Source organism: Leptonychotes weddellii, chromosome 12, assembly GCF_054177405.1.
Source record: "Leptonychotes weddellii isolate Sample4059 chromosome 12, ASM5417740v2, whole genome shotgun sequence".
Lineage (NCBI taxonomy): Eukaryota > Metazoa > Chordata > Mammalia > Carnivora > Phocidae > Leptonychotes > Leptonychotes weddellii.
In genome coordinates this window covers 69,454,547-69,473,003 of record NC_138380.1, presented here as the reverse complement: position 1 = coordinate 69,473,003, position 18,457 = coordinate 69,454,547, and the positions used below count along the sequence as shown (strand labels likewise).

The window sequence follows — 18,457 nt, the reverse complement described above, 5'->3', positions numbered from 1 at the left end:
GATGAAGGAAAATGACCATTACGTCTTAAGAAATGTTTTACATTTAAATGTAAAACATCAAATAAATTATGTATGTAAGAGGTATACATTTTAAGACATTAGGTTAATAGGAATCTTGTTCACACTGGTTAGTTTGTCATTAGTACTTCTTGCTTTTCAACAGTGGTAGTAGATACTTTCTCACAAATGTTTAAATTAGTACATAGATTTAACTACGCCATATAAAATTGTATATCCAATTTTGTTACCTCAGTATTTCTATGTCCTAGATATTAAAACCTCATGGGAGGTTGAATACATATACAAGAAGGACATCCATGGATGTTTTCCTTTAAAAAATAGCAATGTACGGAAATGTAACACCAGGGCGCCTGGGTGGCTCAGTTGGTTAAGTGACTGCCTTCGGCTCAGGTCATGATCCTGGAGTCCCTGGATCGAGTCCCGCATCGGGCCCCCTGCTCGGCAGGGAGTCTGCTTCTCCCTCTGACCCTCCCCCCTCTCATGTGCTTGCTCTCTCTCATTCTCTCTCTCTCTCAAATAAATAAATAAAATCTTTAAAAAAAAATGTAACACCAATTTCAAATTTTAGTTCTGAAAATTTTAGAGGCTCATTATTAGAGCATTTGCCCTCATTTGTGATTTAGAAAACATAAAATGCTACCAAATGTACAAAAATTTCAATATGAATTGTTTTCCTAACCCTGTAAGTAGATACTATGGGATACCACCCAAATCATCCCTTTAAGGCTAACACAGGCATCCTTCAGGAGCAAGGAGTTCTGACTTTTGTTGGTCACCAATGACCTCCTCTTTAGGAACACCCCCCTCCAAAAGAGAGGCTTCATTCAAGGTAATCCATTCTCACTCTCCCCAGAGACAGCCAACATCCAATAATTCTCTTATTGTGGAGGTACAGAGATCCAACCTCCTTGCCACAGTTTTGAATACCTCTGAAGGATTAGATTTCCAGAGTTTCAGTGGGGTCTGATGAAGCCTCTGCTGATATTACAGCACTATTCCAGTTCTTATTCTGCCCACTTCCACTTCCCCAAATCTCTTACAGGAATCACTGGTACCACTGTGTGTACCAACTGCATGTAATGTCTATCCTGGAGCCTACTGTCTGGGGAAAATGACCATGAAAGTTAATGCTGGGCAACAGGCACTAAAATGAGATTTTGGAACCATACTATCCACTGTCTAGGCACCATTCATCACTGGTCCAGATGAAGCAAAGTTAGACCCTAGCATGTGGGATTTTTTTCATTGGTGCACTGGGATAGGATGGTGATAGAAGGGAATGTTTTGGTCATTGTATTATCTCAGACATTTGAGAGCTTCAGGGAAGCATTCTTCCTGAGTGCTACCAATGCATTAGAGAAAAATATAAAAAGGTAGAGAGTGATTAATTCCTAATTCAAGGCAAAGTAGGAAAGCCAGAAGACCTCCCTGGTAAAATATAAAAAGAATCCTATCTCCTGCATCCTGCAGGTAGTTAATGCTGAGGATCAAACCCCAGGACTTAGAAAAGTAGTAAATCTCTCAAAAATATTGAATTCTCAACTCCAACAAGTCTCTATGCCAAGGTCAGATCTGTTATTAAGTAGGAGCAAGAATTTTAGGATTAAGTTTGGCAAGTCTATGTCTACAAGCTAAAATATACTGAACTCCCACATGCTCTAGAACTCTCTAGTCCTGAAAAAGTGGCTCACTGCTCTTTGTTAATGGCTGGTGTTCCTTCCACTCACTCGAACATCAAGTTAGAATTTACTGACATGGTGATCATTTCCATGATTCAATATTTAAAATTCTAGCAAGGACCCAAAGAGCTAGGTGCTAACGTTCTATTAGGATGGCTCTAGAATCATGGAAAAGGTAATACCCCGCACAAAGTGAAGTAAAAATGACAAAAAATGCCATGGGAGACCTAGAAGAATTCAGAGAAGGCTAAGGGAAGTGGACATGCTAGAGGAGGTATACTACATAAAACCAGAAAAATCTGAAAACTCAACAAATGACTATATTCCACAGAGAATACCTGGAGGACCCTCTGTTTACCAAAGTGTAAGAAATTTGTTAGTGCCAAGGGCACCAGAATTATGAAGAAGCTCAGTAGAAGCTGTCCTCTGTAGGGCAAGGATAACAGGAGGATACACTGTTACTAAAATGGTTTTCCTGATAGCAATGTCAAGGATGTAATCCCAAAATAATAGAGGCCATATGGTGTTACTTAACCATTAGAGACAAAATTGGAGCAATTATCCCAAAAGCAGCAAGGCTGGACTGAAAGCAAAAGTGGACTGACTCATAGAAAGCCTTGGAAATGGTTAACAGAACACAGTGACCCTAGGGAAAAGATAGGTTATTATTTAACACAAACAGAAATCAGGTTGGACGATCAGGAGGCTAAGAATGCCCTAATAAAACTCACACTCTCTTGCAGAATGTCCAGACCTGACCAATTTTCAGATCCAGAACCCCTTTGCTATAGGACAGACCAGGTTCCCAGGAAGAAGGATTCCATCTCACTACAGAAAAAAATAAAATTTCTTCTAGCACTTTATTAATAGTATCTACGGCCATTTACTAAATTAACTTCGCATTGAAAAAAGGGAATAGGCCTATTTTTTCTAACACTGGGACATAGTGTCTAAGTGGATATTGCTACCTAGAAAAATGTAGTATCAACATGTCCATTCCCTATGTCCACCTCTGTTAGATTGAACGAATGTGGAGGCCAGGCTCTTATCTGTGGCCTGGCCTAGGTCTGACTTCCGTGTATCTACTGGGTCCACTAACCTATCTTATTTTTGGGGGTCCTGAATGTATCACTGGAATGTCTGCATAGTACAGTTGTCAGCATTCTTACATTGGTTCTAAGGTTTGTGAGGCAAGAGCTATGGTAGTGGGTAAAGCCACATGGAAGCCTCTGAAACTAACCCTACCCTCAGCCAAGATATTAAACAACTGTATTCTGTATCAAGGAGAATCATCCACATATTTAAAAGTTAAAGTTTTGATGGCCCCCATCATTCCCCCATTTACTTTTCCATGCATGTACTCATAGAAACCAGACAGATCCTGAAGAGTAAGAATGGCCTACTGCAAACTCAACCAAGTAGTAGCCCAGTTACAACTTCTGGGCCTAAGTGCTATTTTTTGGTTGAAAAGATCAATAAACCTGAGGTAAACCACCATTAATTTCAAGAAGATATTTTCTCCCCACACATATTAAAAAACAACTTACATCAACATGGGAATGACTCCAGTGTACCCTTCCAGTTTTCCTCCAGGAATAGGTTTAGTCTCCAGTACTCAACTGATACTGTCTGAAGTAATATACATCATTTATATCATCTTCAAAATATTACATTAGTGCAGCCAGTAATGACAACATATTAATCAAACCAAATTACTAGTTCAATTTGGCTAAACAAAATGACAACATGTTAATCAAACCAATCAACACTTTTCTGCTAAACATGTCTCAGGCCTTCATAAGGCACACTAGAAGATCTTCTCTAGAAGATTTTTGTCGGAGAAGTTTTTATATGTCCTATGGTCTAGGGCATGCCAGCACATATCCTTTGTAAATGACTATTTTATTACATCTTCTATCACCAAAGTGACACAAAAATGCCTGCCTTGACTCTCCATTATCTACAGGTGTGTAATCCAGACTTGGGATTACAGTACTAATACATTTACTTGATTACACAAAAGTGTCACCTTTGAGTGAGACCAAAAAAAGAACAGAGCTGGACAGCAGGCTCTGTGTTCCATACAAGCATCCCTGCCTCTTGGGCCATATGATCCGATAGACCCCATGGTTTGAGAAGTATTTACAGTAGACAAAATATGCAATCTGGAGAATTCTCCAGCAGGAGAATGGCAACATAAACTCCTAGGGTTCTTGATCATGGCCATGTTATCCACAACAGAGTGTTAAGTATTTGAAAAACAACCTGCATTGTCCTTCTGGGCCTTGGCGGTGATATGTCAAAGGTCCATACAGCCAGATATCAAGTATCCATATAACCAGAATATTTCATGAGTTGCATTCTATCCTAATAAAGCGTGGCCCCAACAACCCCTTCTGAGATGGAACATGTGGGAAGGAGCCTGAGCAATTCAGAGGATGTAAGGATCTGTTCACAAACAGATTTTGCTCTATGTCTCTGAGTCTCTGTCTCTCAGCTCACAACAATGACTATATGACAGGGGAGGATACCTCAAGAGGAAATGATAGAGGAAACAAAGGCCAATCTTGTATCATGGATGCATAAACTCAGTATGTGAATTTGGCAGAAAAAGTAATTGTTACTGCAGGTCACAAGTGAGGGTACCCAATTTAACCATAGGGGAAATCCTTGCAATGTCAGAGCTTTAGACAGTGAAGACCATCTGTTTTGGGGGGGGGCGGGGAATGGCCTGAAAGAAGACTATTTAGTCTCCTAAGCAGTAGTGAATGACTTGGCTATTGGGTCATGGACATGGGAAAAAAAAACAGAACAGAAAATTAGGAGGTTTGAGGAAAAATGTATGTAAATCGATCTATGTGTTGTAGTTTTGTGTCCACCCTAGAGCATCTACCACAGAAATGGCACTAATAACCTAGACAGAATGACTAAGCTATGTGGTAACACCCAGCCTCTACCACTGGCTATTCCAGTGTTGTGGATTCAGAGTACCTTTGATAGACGGGATGGAAGCTACACACAGACCCAGTAGCAGAGGTCCCCATTCACTGTGTCTGATTTATGTACTATCATACTGAACATCTAAATTTTCAGCAACAGACACTACATCTCAGGTGGTGTGCTAGAAAATGAGTATCAGCTGGTTATCCAAGGAAAAAAGAGCCCTTATTTCAGTGACATATAATTCTTCCAGCATGGTAAATTTCAACTTGCCAAATGAGACACTACTGAACTCTGAGATGTGAAGAGATGCACACAATCACCTCTGAAGAGACGATTCAAGCCAGCTCTAGCACAGCTGTAGTGGGGCCGCTATCTGTTCAGGAGACCAACCACAAACATGGTGTCATGGATCCTTTCCAGTATGGAATGGTTAGTGGATCATCTTCACTAAGATTGATCTATAAAATATACTTCATTAAAGCTGCTTCTCCAACTAACAGGGATAAAACGAACACAAACTATCTGAAGGTTAAAAGAATGTTTGATCCCCTAAAGGATCCCATGTAACACTGAAGATAAGAGAGTCTTGCCCAGCAAATAACTGGGGCTGTGGAAACAGGGTCATGGGATATTGGTTCTATCACATACCACACCATACAGAAGCTGCTGACATGGTAGAACAATTAAATGGACTTTTGAAAGTGCAGCTACCTGCTTAGAATTATGATATTGCATACAAGGTACCATTTTCCAGGACTCATAATATACCCCAAGTCAATGACAGTTGTTTCTTTAATAAGTTGACTACATGGAACCAGTAAGGAGGATATATAAGAGACCAAGGATTCTAAGAGCCATGGTTTCATGTTTGGCAAATTAGTGCTTCCAGGTCCTGAAATTCTGAAGTCTACATTTCTACATGTCTTATTCTTTCTCACAGAAAGTAAACACTTCTACCAGGGGACTGAGCAAGAGCTCCAGTGACTTTCAAGCCCTCATTCCCCAGCAGAAGAGACTAATACCTGCTGAGAGGGCAAAGCTCAATTCCCCTCTGAGAAAGGTTGCTGTTTCACCCTAGTTTATACTCTCTTCTGAGGGACAGATGGCATCAAATGTCCTGAACACCAGGGCTCAACTTGAGATATCCCTGAAGGGCCATCTCAGATCCAGAGCTCCACTCATGCCAGGCAAACCCCCTGTGGAACTGCACCATGGTTCACATTCTCCCCCTGCCCCTTCTGTTTCCCTCACTCCCTCACAGATGCTGGTCCCAAAGAGTACTCCTCAAACCCCTTCCTTGAGAATCTCCCTTTTAGCATCTACCTCCCGGAAAACCAAAAAAATGACAGATACTACCCATGTCAATCTCCTCTTCGGAAACATTTCCCAAATCCACAACCCTGTATTTTTTAGGCCATTTCATAGCAAAGTCCTAAGATTTCAATTTTTCTATTCTTGCTTACTCTTACATTAAAAAAAAAAAAATACTGGAAACAGTGTTCATGTAATCTGGCACTCAATTTTCAGAGTACATCTATATGTGTTGTAAGTAATTCTTTTATGAGGAGCAAATATCCAGCTGTGAACGAAATTACCCTTCCCCTACCACCTCACCAGAGAACACACACAGTCTGACTTCTCAGTAGATCTGTGCTACTAAGGGAAAACAACCACAACACTACTGCTCAGTTTAAGACAAAACCACACACCTTTTAGCCAAGTGCCACATGTCATCCCCTTGGTCTATAATTGCCTCACTATAAATAGCAGTTTCCTTTCTCCTCTAAAATTGCTCCAAAGATTCATGCACAAGTTCCCTTATAATTTTAACACACCTATAGGTGGTGCGGCCTTCCTCCCTTTCTAATTGTGATAAAGGCTTTTGTGAATTACAAAGACTATTTGGCTTTTTAACACATCATTAAATCCTTATGCACTTTTAGAACTTTCTGAAAAATCTACTCACTTCTCAAGTCCATTCAGGATAGAAGTAGTACTAAAATAAATAGGGTGTTAAGATAAAACTCCTTTCTAGGCCATTGTGTAGGTGAGATAAACAGTACTTCTAGGTAAAATTTCTCTTGTTACATTCATTGGTCTTCATTTCACAAGCCTCTTACTTTTCTTTCTTAAAGTCGTCTAGCAGCATGAAAAGTCACAGAATTCACATACTGTTTGTGCTTTCCCTTACCTTTTTTTCCTATTTTCAAAAGGATTGCTTCTATAGCAAAGAAGTAATGTTCTAATTGGCTTCTAAACCATGTATTTTAAAGTAAATGAGCAAAAAAACTAAAAAGTAAAAGGGCAAACTAGACATGATTAACAAGACAAATGTATCTCTTTATCTATTGAAGTCTATGGTAAGATATTATAGTCAAAGAATCCAAAGAGTTTCTTGACATGTCAACATATGATGTATGAACAAGATGTATTAGATCAAGGTATCAACTTCACTGCAAATGGCACATTACAACGTCAATACCTTGAATCAATTTCTACCTCTATAACTCATCTTTCTTCCCATTTTATCCTTACTGTCCCTCAATTCTAATGATCAGCAAATTTTAAAGTCAATAATAAAATTCATCTCTCATTTTTTTCTCTAATACTTCATGTATTATTCCCAGCACATATGTAATTGCTGTCATTTTAAAAAAGACATGAAAATAACTTTACTGTATAATAGATCAATTATATTATAATTGGTTTTAAGGTAAAATCTACATCCAACACCTACAAGATGGAAGAGAGAAAGCATTCTTTAAACTTTTAGAAAAATAAGTTTATAATATATATAACATGATGTCCAGTGAAATATACCACTTAATGTGCTTTTAGTCAAGTTACACTTAGGAAAATAGAATTACTTTACTACCTGTTTGTCTTTCTGTGTTTCTCTTCTCTTCTGGCCTATAAGTATATTGTTTCTTTTAGAACCCCAAACATAGCAGTACACAATTTCCATAGAATGCTTTTTTTTTTTTTTTAATTTGACAGAGAGAGACAGAGTGAGAGAAGGAACACAAGCAGGGGGAGTGGGAGAGGGAGAAGCAGGCTTCCTGCTGAGCAGGGAGCCCGATGTGGGACTCGATCCCAAGACCCTGGGATCATGACCTGAGCCGAAGGCAGACGCTTAAGGACTGAGCCACCCAGGCGCCCGAATGCTTTTAATAGTAAATCAATGAGTGATTGAATTTGTGACTGGATTTAAAATAAGTTATAGCGTTAAATCTACATCAGCAGAGAGGCAAATCTATTTCTGAAACAAGATCAAATAAGCCCACCAACTCTATTATGTGACTTCATTGAAAATTAAAACATTTAAGAGGCTCACAGAGTAATACATAAAAGTAAGTATCATTAGACCATCTTGCTTTCCTTTAAGCCGGCCGTGACCGTGGATTAGAGCAATCTTGAGCCATGAAGCTGCTAAACAGAGCCGGGTCCTTCTCACGATTTTATTCCCTGAAAGTTGCTCCCAAAGTGAAAGCCACGGCCGCCCCTGCAGGAGTGCCTTCACATCCTCAGGACCTTGAGTTTACCAAATTACCAAATGGCTTAGTGATTGCTTCTCTGGAGAACTATGCTCCTGCATCAAGAATTGGTTTGTTCATTAAAGCAGGCAGTAGATATGAGGACTCCAACAACTTAAGAACCTCTCATTTGCTTCGTCTTGCATCCAGTTTGACTACAAAAGGAGCTTCATCTTTCAAGATAACCCGTGGAATCGAAGCAGTTGGTGGCAAATTAAGTGTGACTTCAACCAGGGAAAACATGGCCTACACTGTGGAATGCCTGCGGGACCACGTTGATATTCTAATGGAGTTCCTGCTCAATGTCACCACAACACCAGAATTCCGTCGTTGGGAAGTGGCTGCCCTTCAGTCTCAGCTAAGGATTGACAAAGCTGTGGCTTTTCAGAATCCACAGGCTCATGTCCTTGAAAATTTGCATGCTGCAGCTTACAGAAATGCCTTGGCTAATTCCCTGTATTGTCCTGATTATAGGATTGGAAAAGTGACACCAGATGAGTCGCATTACTTTGTTCAGAACCATTTCACAAGTGCAAGAATGGCTTTGATTGGACTCGGTGTGAGTCACCCTGTTCTAAAGCAAGTTGCAGAACAGTTTCTCAACATGAGGGGTGGGCTCGATTTACCTGGTGCAAAGGCCAAATATCGTGGAGGTGAAATCCGAGAGCAGAATGGAGACAGTCTCGTTCATGCTGCTCTTGTAGCTGAAAGTGCTACTACAGGAGGTACAGAAGCAAATGCATTTAGTGTTCTCCAGTATGTCCTGGGTGCTGGACCACATGTCAAGAGGGGCAGCAATCCCACCAGCTCTCTGTACCAGGCTGTTGCCAAGGGAGTTCACCAGCCATTTGATGTTTCCGCTTTTAATGCCTGTTACTTGGATTCTGGACTCTTCGGGATTTACACCATCTCACAGGCTGCCACAGCTGGAGATGTTATCAAGGCTGCCTATAACCAAGTGAAAACAATTGCTCAAGGAAACCTTTCCAATGCAGATGTCCAAGCTGCCAAGAACAAGCTGAAAGCTGGCTACCTAATGTCAGTGGAGTCTTCTGAGGGGTTCCTGGATGAAGTCGGGTCCCAGGCGCTGGGTGCGGGATCGTACACACCGCCAGCCACCGTCCTTCAGCAGATAGACTCCGTTGCTGATGCCGATGTTGTAAACGCTGCAAAGAAGTTTGTTTCTGGCCGGAAGTCAATGGCAGCAAGTGGAAATCTGAGCCATACGCCTTTTGTTGATGAGTTGTAATACTGAAACACATCCTGCAGGGAAGAGCTGAACATGTTCTCAACCCAGAGCGGCAAACCCATGAAAGTCAAATATCTCTAATATAACATTCATCTCTTTTTTTTCAATGAGGTGAAGTGTTTTAACACGTAAATACAGGTAATTATCCCCAGCTGACTGAAAGTCAATAAAACATTCTGTTTAAATGTTAAAAAAAAAAAAAATAAGTATCATAACTATGGTAGAATTCTTGAGCAACTACCAATCTTTCAACAAGGTGATTTTGAAGAATTATTGTTTACTTTTGTTATTACAAACTCAAATGAAATAATTATCTCCCATTAAGAGTATAGAATTCTCGTATTTAAAACAAGAACATGAAACTGGTATTGAAAGCTAGGAATTCAAAATATATAGTCCCCGACATAAAGGCTGGCCATGTCACAGAATTCAGAGTGTCTGTTCACCCAGAATTCATTGTCCAACAGTCCCTGGAATCTGTGGCAGATTCAGTAGAGGTAGTAAAGCGATAAATGAATAGGCCTGAAGCATTTAAAAGTGAAAGCTACCAGTTACACCAAACTGAGCACTATAATAGCTTTCTTATAGTGCATGACAGTGGGAAGTGTCTTTTACTCAAAAATCAGTATGGTCGACTAGGAATTTAAAACCCAGTTATGGTTTCACGAGATTAAGGAATTCAACTAGACTTTACTCAGTTCACTAAGTGAGCAAATCACCTCTCCACTGCGTGCTCTGGCTGGCTTTTTTCATCAACTGGGGATAATCTCATCTCTCCTTGCATCTCAACAGACAATGTAAGGTTTAATTGAAAAATTTAGGGGGAACATAACTACAAATAATACTATTATTATCCTAAAATGAATTAGTTCTTTATTCATCACTAAGGTATTTGTGGCTATATTTGGAATCTCCTGCAAGCACATTAAAGTTCAGGTTTTTGTTATAATGGTTTATTTTTTCCTGCCTTCTCCTTACTTTTTACCTGATGAGAATTCTGAGTAATTTGAGAGACTTTTAACTACAGACTAAGTCCTTGGCCTTACACAGTTTATCTCCTTCCTCCAAACCTTATCAAGAAGAAAGACACCTGGGAACTACTTGTAACTTTAAGAACAACTTATTTATCTGGTAGATACTCACTTAATATCTGTCCTTCATCAAGCCATATTTTCCAACTTTGGCAAAACAAAGATGAAAGTTATACAGTTTCCACAGGTTAAGATTTCACAACCCCTAGCTAAAGATTCTTAAGGGACATGACTCTGCAGGACTCCTGGGGAATGATCATTGTAAATTTATCACTTGGAACCACTCATTCTAGAAAACATCAGGGCTAATAACAGACCTAGGACTAGACTTTATGAAGGAGCTCCAGACTTTTTGTCAAAGCACTTTGTCTCCAAATCACAACACCTTGAACTTTGCCTTTTTCCAGTCAAATTCTTTTAGCTGCATACTCAAATTCACTACAATCCAATCCCACAGTGAGGTATTTAAGAGCTTACTCTCCAGTTATAGTATCTATATTCAAATCTTGGTTCTTTTTTTTACTAGTTTTATATACTTGGGCAAATATGGAAGAATTCTATGCCTCATTTTCCCCCCATCTGTAAAATAGGGGTACTATTAGTACTATTAGTACTAGTACCTAGGGTTGGTGGAAGAGAAATTAGCATACATAAGGCACATAGAATGGTGCCTGGCACATAGTAAGGATTCAGTCATCATCATTGTCATTACCGTGTGCCATGGATAAACTTAGAGGTGATTGGTAGCAAACTGCTTAGCACTGAAGAGCCTATTCTCAAAAGTCAAATGACCCAATCACTGTAAATTTTCCATCAAAATCCTCTCTGGATTAAAATAGGCTAAAAATGGCTAACTTGATACTGAACAGTGGACCTTCACAGTAAATTGTTTTTTCCCATGACTTACACACAATCTAGATCTCTCTTCTGAGTTAAACGATACTTGTATTCATCCAAAGAGCAGGGCCTATAATAGAAATACCTTTGCATATTAACAGTCATCCTTGATCTATTCCTCTTAGAAGTTCACTTTCTATATCTATCTAATCCATCAGGGAACCTATTGGACTTTATTTCTGAAACCATTTCTAGATTTCATTTCTATCTTTCCATTCTCATTCCCAGTTACTATGATCCCCTACCTCAACTTCAGGGGATGATGCCATGGCCACTCCTGCCAATCTGTTAACCTACTCTGCCTACAGCCCCAAGAATAATGTGTTGAAAAGACAAATGGGAATAGGTCTCTTCTCTCCCTTATTAAAAAAAAAAAAAAAAGACTTTGAAAATAAAAAAAAAAACACATAAAAGATTTTGATGCTCACTGGAATGAAATCCCAAGTGTTTACCATAAACTACAAGGCCCTCTAGGATTTGTAGATCAAATGCAACTCAGGCCAGTCAATATCTCCCCCCATTTCTCTCCTTGACTGGGATTTTTCAAATTCTCCAGGCAGCTGTACTTTCTTTGCTTCCCTAATTGCTATTCCCTCTGCCTGGAAAGTTCCCTAACACACAGCCAATATCCGTTTGACCTGCTAATGCCTGTTCATTCCTCAACTGTCTACTCTAGATCCCTTTCTCAAAAGAAAGCAGTGTAAGTCCTATCATCTTTGAGAAATCATTCTTCTCTTTACTAACACAATAAATTGTACAATTAACGATAGGATTAACATGTTTCCCCCAGCTTAATGCAAGTTCCACCAGAGAAGGGGTCTTGCTTTTTTTATTCCCAGTTGACTCCCATTGATCTTCAGTTTCTGTCTTTGATGTACAAAGAGTTAACTCAAAAGTTTGTTAAAACTCAGCAGAGTCATCACAGGCCAATTAATATTTCAGAGAGCTTAAATTTATTAAAATCTAAAACGTTGATTCTTAATTCCACATTTAATTTCGGAGTAAGAAAGAACCACCTCCACCTTCCTAATGTTTCACTGTTCCTTTATTAACAGCAAATTCAGGTCTCAGTTCTGGAGGTTTGCCCAGCTCTTCACAATAGACAAATGATTAGTACTTTATTCATATGCTAAAGAAATGAACATTATATTTCTTATACACACACACGAAGTTACCTCCATCTGTGGGAGCTTTCATTTTGCCTGAAATCAAAGGGGAAAATAGTAATACCCATTCTAAGGCCTTAGCAAACGGAGTATGAGAAATTAAAAATTAGCCTTAGCTGGGTGTTATATACAATGAATCATGGAACACTACATCAAAAACTAATGGTGATAAATGTAATAAAATAAAAAAAGAAACATGTTTTAAATATTAAGAGAAATTCACAAAGTATTGCTGTCCTTATAGGACTGTGTACTCAAACCCTGAATTAATGCATTTCTTCTATACGTTTCTTTCCATTTGCTTGTGACCGCACATCTTATGTGGTGATCCTTGTACAAGAAAGTTTTAAAACAACAAATTTTATCCCCATACTCCAATTTTCAATGATTATGAAAAGCAAATATACCTCTGGTATATACTTTTCTAAAACCATTAATTCATTTATACTAAAAATATATTTTCTTCTATATTTCAGGAAAGATACTTCAAGTGTGTTTTTTAGTTATAGCCACTCCTTTTCAACTTTTTTGAAAGGTACTCCTTTTTCCATGAGCTACTTAAATGTATTCTTTTGGATTCTGACTTGGCAATCCTAGAAGATTTTTGTTTTTGTTTACCCAGTATCTGTTTTCCTTCCCTGGGAGAGACTTTACTTCCTCACCCGTCAGAGCTTGTGATTTGTTTTGATCGTGGAAATGGGAGAAGTTTCATGTGTTACACACAGAAGTTTTAAGGCTCCATTCCTACTTCGTCATGTTCTCTCTTCCCTCTGCATAATGATAAATGATGTTCTATACAGAAGTTGTTTAGGAAAGCTGTGTCCCAGAGATAAGAACAGAGTAAAAGCCCACCCACAATGGACACATAGCAAATGAGAGAAGGAAATTTTTGTTGTAAATCATTGAAGTTTGGTAGGAAGAGGGGTGGTTACTGCAGTGTAACCACAACTACCCTGACTGATACATCTATCATAATTTCTCACTCTATTCCTGCTCTCTGGCTCTGTAGCCATAGCTTTAGTGGTCACCTGTAGACTAATTATTCTCCCTCCAGAATCTTCAGCTCCACCAGGAAAATCACCTCATTGTTATATGTTTATTTTACATGCCTCTTGAACAATTTCACCTGGATGCCATTCTATCAATTTTTAATAATGACCAAAACTAAATTCATCATCCTTCTTTCAAAGTTATCTACTTGCCCTTACTCCAATATGACTCATCTGTGGCAATCTCCCTCAACGGTTGTCTCTTTCAACCTCACCCCATATCTGATTGTTTGTCAAATTTTGTCAATTCTGTAACCCAAATAGCTATTAAATCTATTCCATTCTCTTCATCTCATTGCCAAAGTTCTGGTTTAGAACCTTATCATTAATCCCCTAGGATTTAAAAATAACTCACCAAATTATATCTACTTCTAATATGGCACAATCTCAGTTTATTCTTCCAAGTTTCACCAGCATGGTCTTTCTAAAATTCAAATGTGCCTCTATTACTTCACTGCTTGGAATCTACCAATGGCAACCCAAGCATTCTGCACAAAGTCTGAACCCTTGGTATAGCATTTGAGATTCCTTGTGATCTGACTCTAATCCCCATCTTTAGTTTTTACCAACCGATACACCCCCACATTCATCTAATTTGCCTGACTTCTGATGGCATCATGTTCTCTAAAACCTCTGTTCTTTTTCATATGTTTTTGTTTATTGATGATGCTTTGCTTCCCACAAATGACTAATTCTCCTCATCAATGTGAGCCTAAGTCTTAACACTGCAGATCAACAAAAGCACTCAGCAGGTGCAAATGAGCACCCTTGGACCTATCCAATACACATGAGTCATAGGAGAAAAAAAATTCTATTCAATTTAGCTATCACATGGGATGAGAAGTACACAAGCCAGTTTACAGTAGGTTAACAATTAAATGGAAGGTGGGTCTTGGAGACAGTAAGTGCAAATAAGTCTCTTGCTAGTGTGGATCAGTCAGGATATAGAGACATAGTAAAATAGCTTGAGTAGACATAATAGGAAGAAAGAATTTTCTCAGATTAGGGTATCAGTGTGAAATTTGGAGATAGATTAGAGCTTCTAGAAGGGATTAGAGTCAAAGGTAATAGTTTCTGAGGGAGTGAGGGTCTGACACAGTGCAGTGGTAGATCAAAATGGAGTCCCCGAGAAACTCCACTGTTTTGCCCAAGGAAGAGAAGTATAGAAATTTATGTTTAGTCATGTGGAGTTTGAAATGACAGCAGCACTGCAAAGTAGAAATATCCTACAGATTTGAAAATACTGGTGTGATCATAGAAGAAAGGTCACAGTTGACCTTTTGTAAATCCCATCCATTGATTTCCTCAGAAAACCAGCCCAAGAAACTATCAAATTGTTCTCCGAGGGATGAGACACGGAGTTGCATTTATCATCTTCCAACCTATTTTTCAAAATAGCATTTTTAATATGATTTTGCCAAGTATCCTTGACAAAACCATCTGACAACACAAAATGAATTTTCTGTCTTTAAAAAGCGTGAATGATATAGAAAACCATGTTTGAATGATGTGAAGAGCTGGACAGTGTATAAACAACTCAAACATATACAGAAAGAAACAAAGAGCCCCAATAAATATTTGAAAGAAATGGGAAAAGAGAGGGAAAGAGAGGATTTTTAAATCTCTTAATTTTGCTAAAAAACAGTCTATCGGGTGGGGGTGGGGGGGCATACTGTGATCTGCCTTTACTGGAATCAACTAATTGCTTTGAAAGTAATTTTCTCTTCGCTAAACTGACCTAACAAAATCAAAATCCACCCCCTAATTTGTATCATTGTTTTGAAGATTCAATGTTGCTTATAAAGCTAGTCGTCGCCTTACAATAGTTATTCTCCATGTATAAATTATCAATCTACATTCAAACAGAGAAAGATAAAATTAAATGCTCAATATATCGCCTTGGTGGAATATTTTTTCTACAAGCTCATCATTGTCTCTAATTAAAACTATCTTTCCTAAAACCAAGTGTCTAGAGATTCCATAGTTTTCTTTCACCTACATAATATTTAAAACTGTGTTGGCAGAGTGCCTCCCACCTTAAACTTTTAGATTGGAGCATGCTTTGTTACAAATACTCAGGGCTGGTGTTACAATGTCTTGGAAATACTTCATTTTATTGAAATTTCTACACATTTCTATTTTCCTAGAAATGTAATAAAAATGGATGGGGTGTCCATTGCTCTAGCAACACTTCTGTATATTTTGTTAAAAACTACACATGTCTATGTTTACAACATCAAAAATCCACATGACATATGAATATGCAAAGGAGTTTCACTATCAGACAGCTAAACATTCCTACCACATCATCCTTCCCTTTTCACATTGCTGATTTGTATTTAAAAAAAAAAAAAAATACATGTTCCTGCCATTAAGAAAAAAGAAAAAATTTTTATGCTCTGATCAATATTAAGACACTTCAAACATCGCAAAAATGCAGTTCCCATATTGCTTGGCACTGCTTCTGATGTTTTCATTTCTAGCTTTTAAATCCCTTTAGAAGTCTTGTGTTTTCCTTTTTTCATGCTACAGTGCTTTAATTTATCCTTATTACAAAGCCCCAGAAAGCAACCAAACCGCTTTGGACTTGTAGGGACCATCTGACTGATTCCGAGCTGGCAGAAAAGGGAGCACTTACACACAGCTCTGGCGGCCGGTGTGAAATGCATCAGCGGCCCCTATCTAGGAGGGTGGGCAAAAGTGTCCACAGCAAGAAAATGCACCATCACCATTGACACTAAGTTACAGAGGAATTTAATGTGAATGAGAAAGTTCCAGTTCATGGTCTCTTATCAGTCACAATACCACTCTAAGTTCTCTTTGTACATTCTTTATCCATGTCATCCAATTGTAGCTTATCTCTTGTGGAAATTATCTAGTTCTTGCAATTATTAGCATGGATAGAGACCAGATAGCTATTTTAAGATGAAAATTTTAATGGTTAGGTCAATGAAGAAGAGCATGTTTAAAAAAAAAAGTCTTTTTTGGACATTCAATCAAGAAAAATAATAAAGGATAAAGAAGGGTGAATGATGTTATCTCTGGTGTGAGAAAAGTATTATTGGTCAGATAAACATTCCAGATGCAGATTCTACTTGACATTGTTAGAGAATGCGAAGTTCTAAATCTTGAGCTTGTTTTTCTATTTATATGCCCAACTAAAACACAACCATGACATAGAGACACCCAGGAAGGCTAATAATTTGGCATCTAAAACAACATTCACCAACCACTTATACTTGGAAGTGAGGAAAATCTGAAGACTGTGGGAAGTCAGGCCAATGAGCGCTGCACATAACAGCTACTTAAGAACTTAGAGATGGGAGGCAAACTCCTCAATAACTCATTAAAAATGGGCATAAACAATTTATTATCTTCATTTATCCAGATCAAGTAAAAATTACTTACATTTATAAGTTGCCACGGGATTATACTGTATTTTTTGTAGTTAAATACAATTCTTTATGATTCATTTCATTTATGTGGCTTCTCAATGTCTGCCTGCTTGGAGAGACCTTTTCTAACTACACAATTTAAAATACTGGCCCCTTTCCATGGAGAGGCTACTTTATCCTTTACATTGTTTTATTTCTTCAGTTTTTTCCCCTTATCTGCAATGATATTATCTGTGTATTTGTTAACTTGATTACTCTCTGCTTCTTTCCCAATAATGTAAGCTAATGGGGACAGAGACCACATCAGCTTTATTCATCTCTATACCCCGACCCCTAGGACAAGGCCTGCCACATGGAAGACACTCATTGTTCTTGAATAAATGACAACAGTTAGTTACTTTCACATAAAGTTACCACATTTCAGTCAGAAATTGACCAATGTATGGTTTTCAGCTGTATTGGAAAACCTATTTTAACTCCTCCCTCCCCCACTAACAAACACTTAAGGCACTATTAATAATCAAAAGGAAGAGGAAAAAGTACACAATTTTACCACTTAAGCACCCAGTAAAACATTCCTTTTACATTTCATCTTCAGTGTGGTTAAGTTGACCATCTTTCTGAGGAACAAGGTGCACACGTCCACTGTTGATATGTATTTATGGATGTGGAAAGAAAGTTTCTGCTTAGCATTGGACCATTTGGGAGATTATCTTCTCCACTAATTCGCATTATCTTAAAACGTTAGAGCAAAATCACTGTACTAAGTCCCTCCACAATAGCACTGACATGGAACGGCATGTAAGTGAAGGAAAATGTTAGTAATTAATGACACCTCACCTTGATCTCCTTGGGAGCGGACAGTGTACAAGTCTCTGGATCTGTGCTGATTCCTGAATAGCACTCACCTTAGCGACTGCCTTCACTTTAAATGAGACTTAGCATCAGAAGTCACTCTAAGTGTTGTCAAATATACAATTGAAGTCATATATATAGTAATGTTATAAGTGCAAAGACTAAGATTCAGAGTCATTGATTATCAGTTTACCCTTTCAATTCTCAGATATAATCAGAATTGTTACCTTCAGGAAAACCTCTGGAAGACTTCGGTATCCTACTCAATTGGTCACCTTCCTACAGGGTGGGAGGGCACGGAAAAAATGAAAGAAATAGAGGCAGCAATCAGTCAGCTGTTCTAGAACTAGTCACAGAGCACAAAGGCAGTAATCACTTTGATAAATGTCATAGAAATTTTCTCAACTCTCCTCATCTGTGGATTGTTATCAATAGTTTCCTTCCTACTAACGTATGTCTCTCCTCCATATTAATAATAAATATCTCTAAAGGAATTGTGACCTTAACTTGACTAATTCTTATTTATGGAAGAGGAAGGAATATAAGAGAAAAACTGGAAGGGTTGAGTATAAAATACCGTGACCGGTGAAACTGCAAAGACCATTTCATCCATTCACCATGTGTTAACTTGTACCCTCT

At 38.4% G+C, this 18,457-nt stretch overlaps 1 protein-coding gene across 1 annotated transcript; it reads left to right on the top strand.

Moving 5' to 3' along the window:
- The first annotated feature begins 8,011 nt into the window (after nt 1–8,011).
- LOC102743755 (cytochrome b-c1 complex subunit 2, mitochondrial) lies at nt 8,012–9,631 on the top strand. The gene has a single exon (XM_081800624.1). It carries the CDS (start codon nt 8,064–8,066, stop codon nt 9,423–9,425), a length of 1,362 nt encoding a protein of 453 aa, XP_081656750.1. The 5' UTR covers nt 8,012–8,063; the 3' UTR covers nt 9,426–9,631.
- The last annotated feature ends 8,826 nt before the right edge of the window (nt 9,632–18,457 follow it).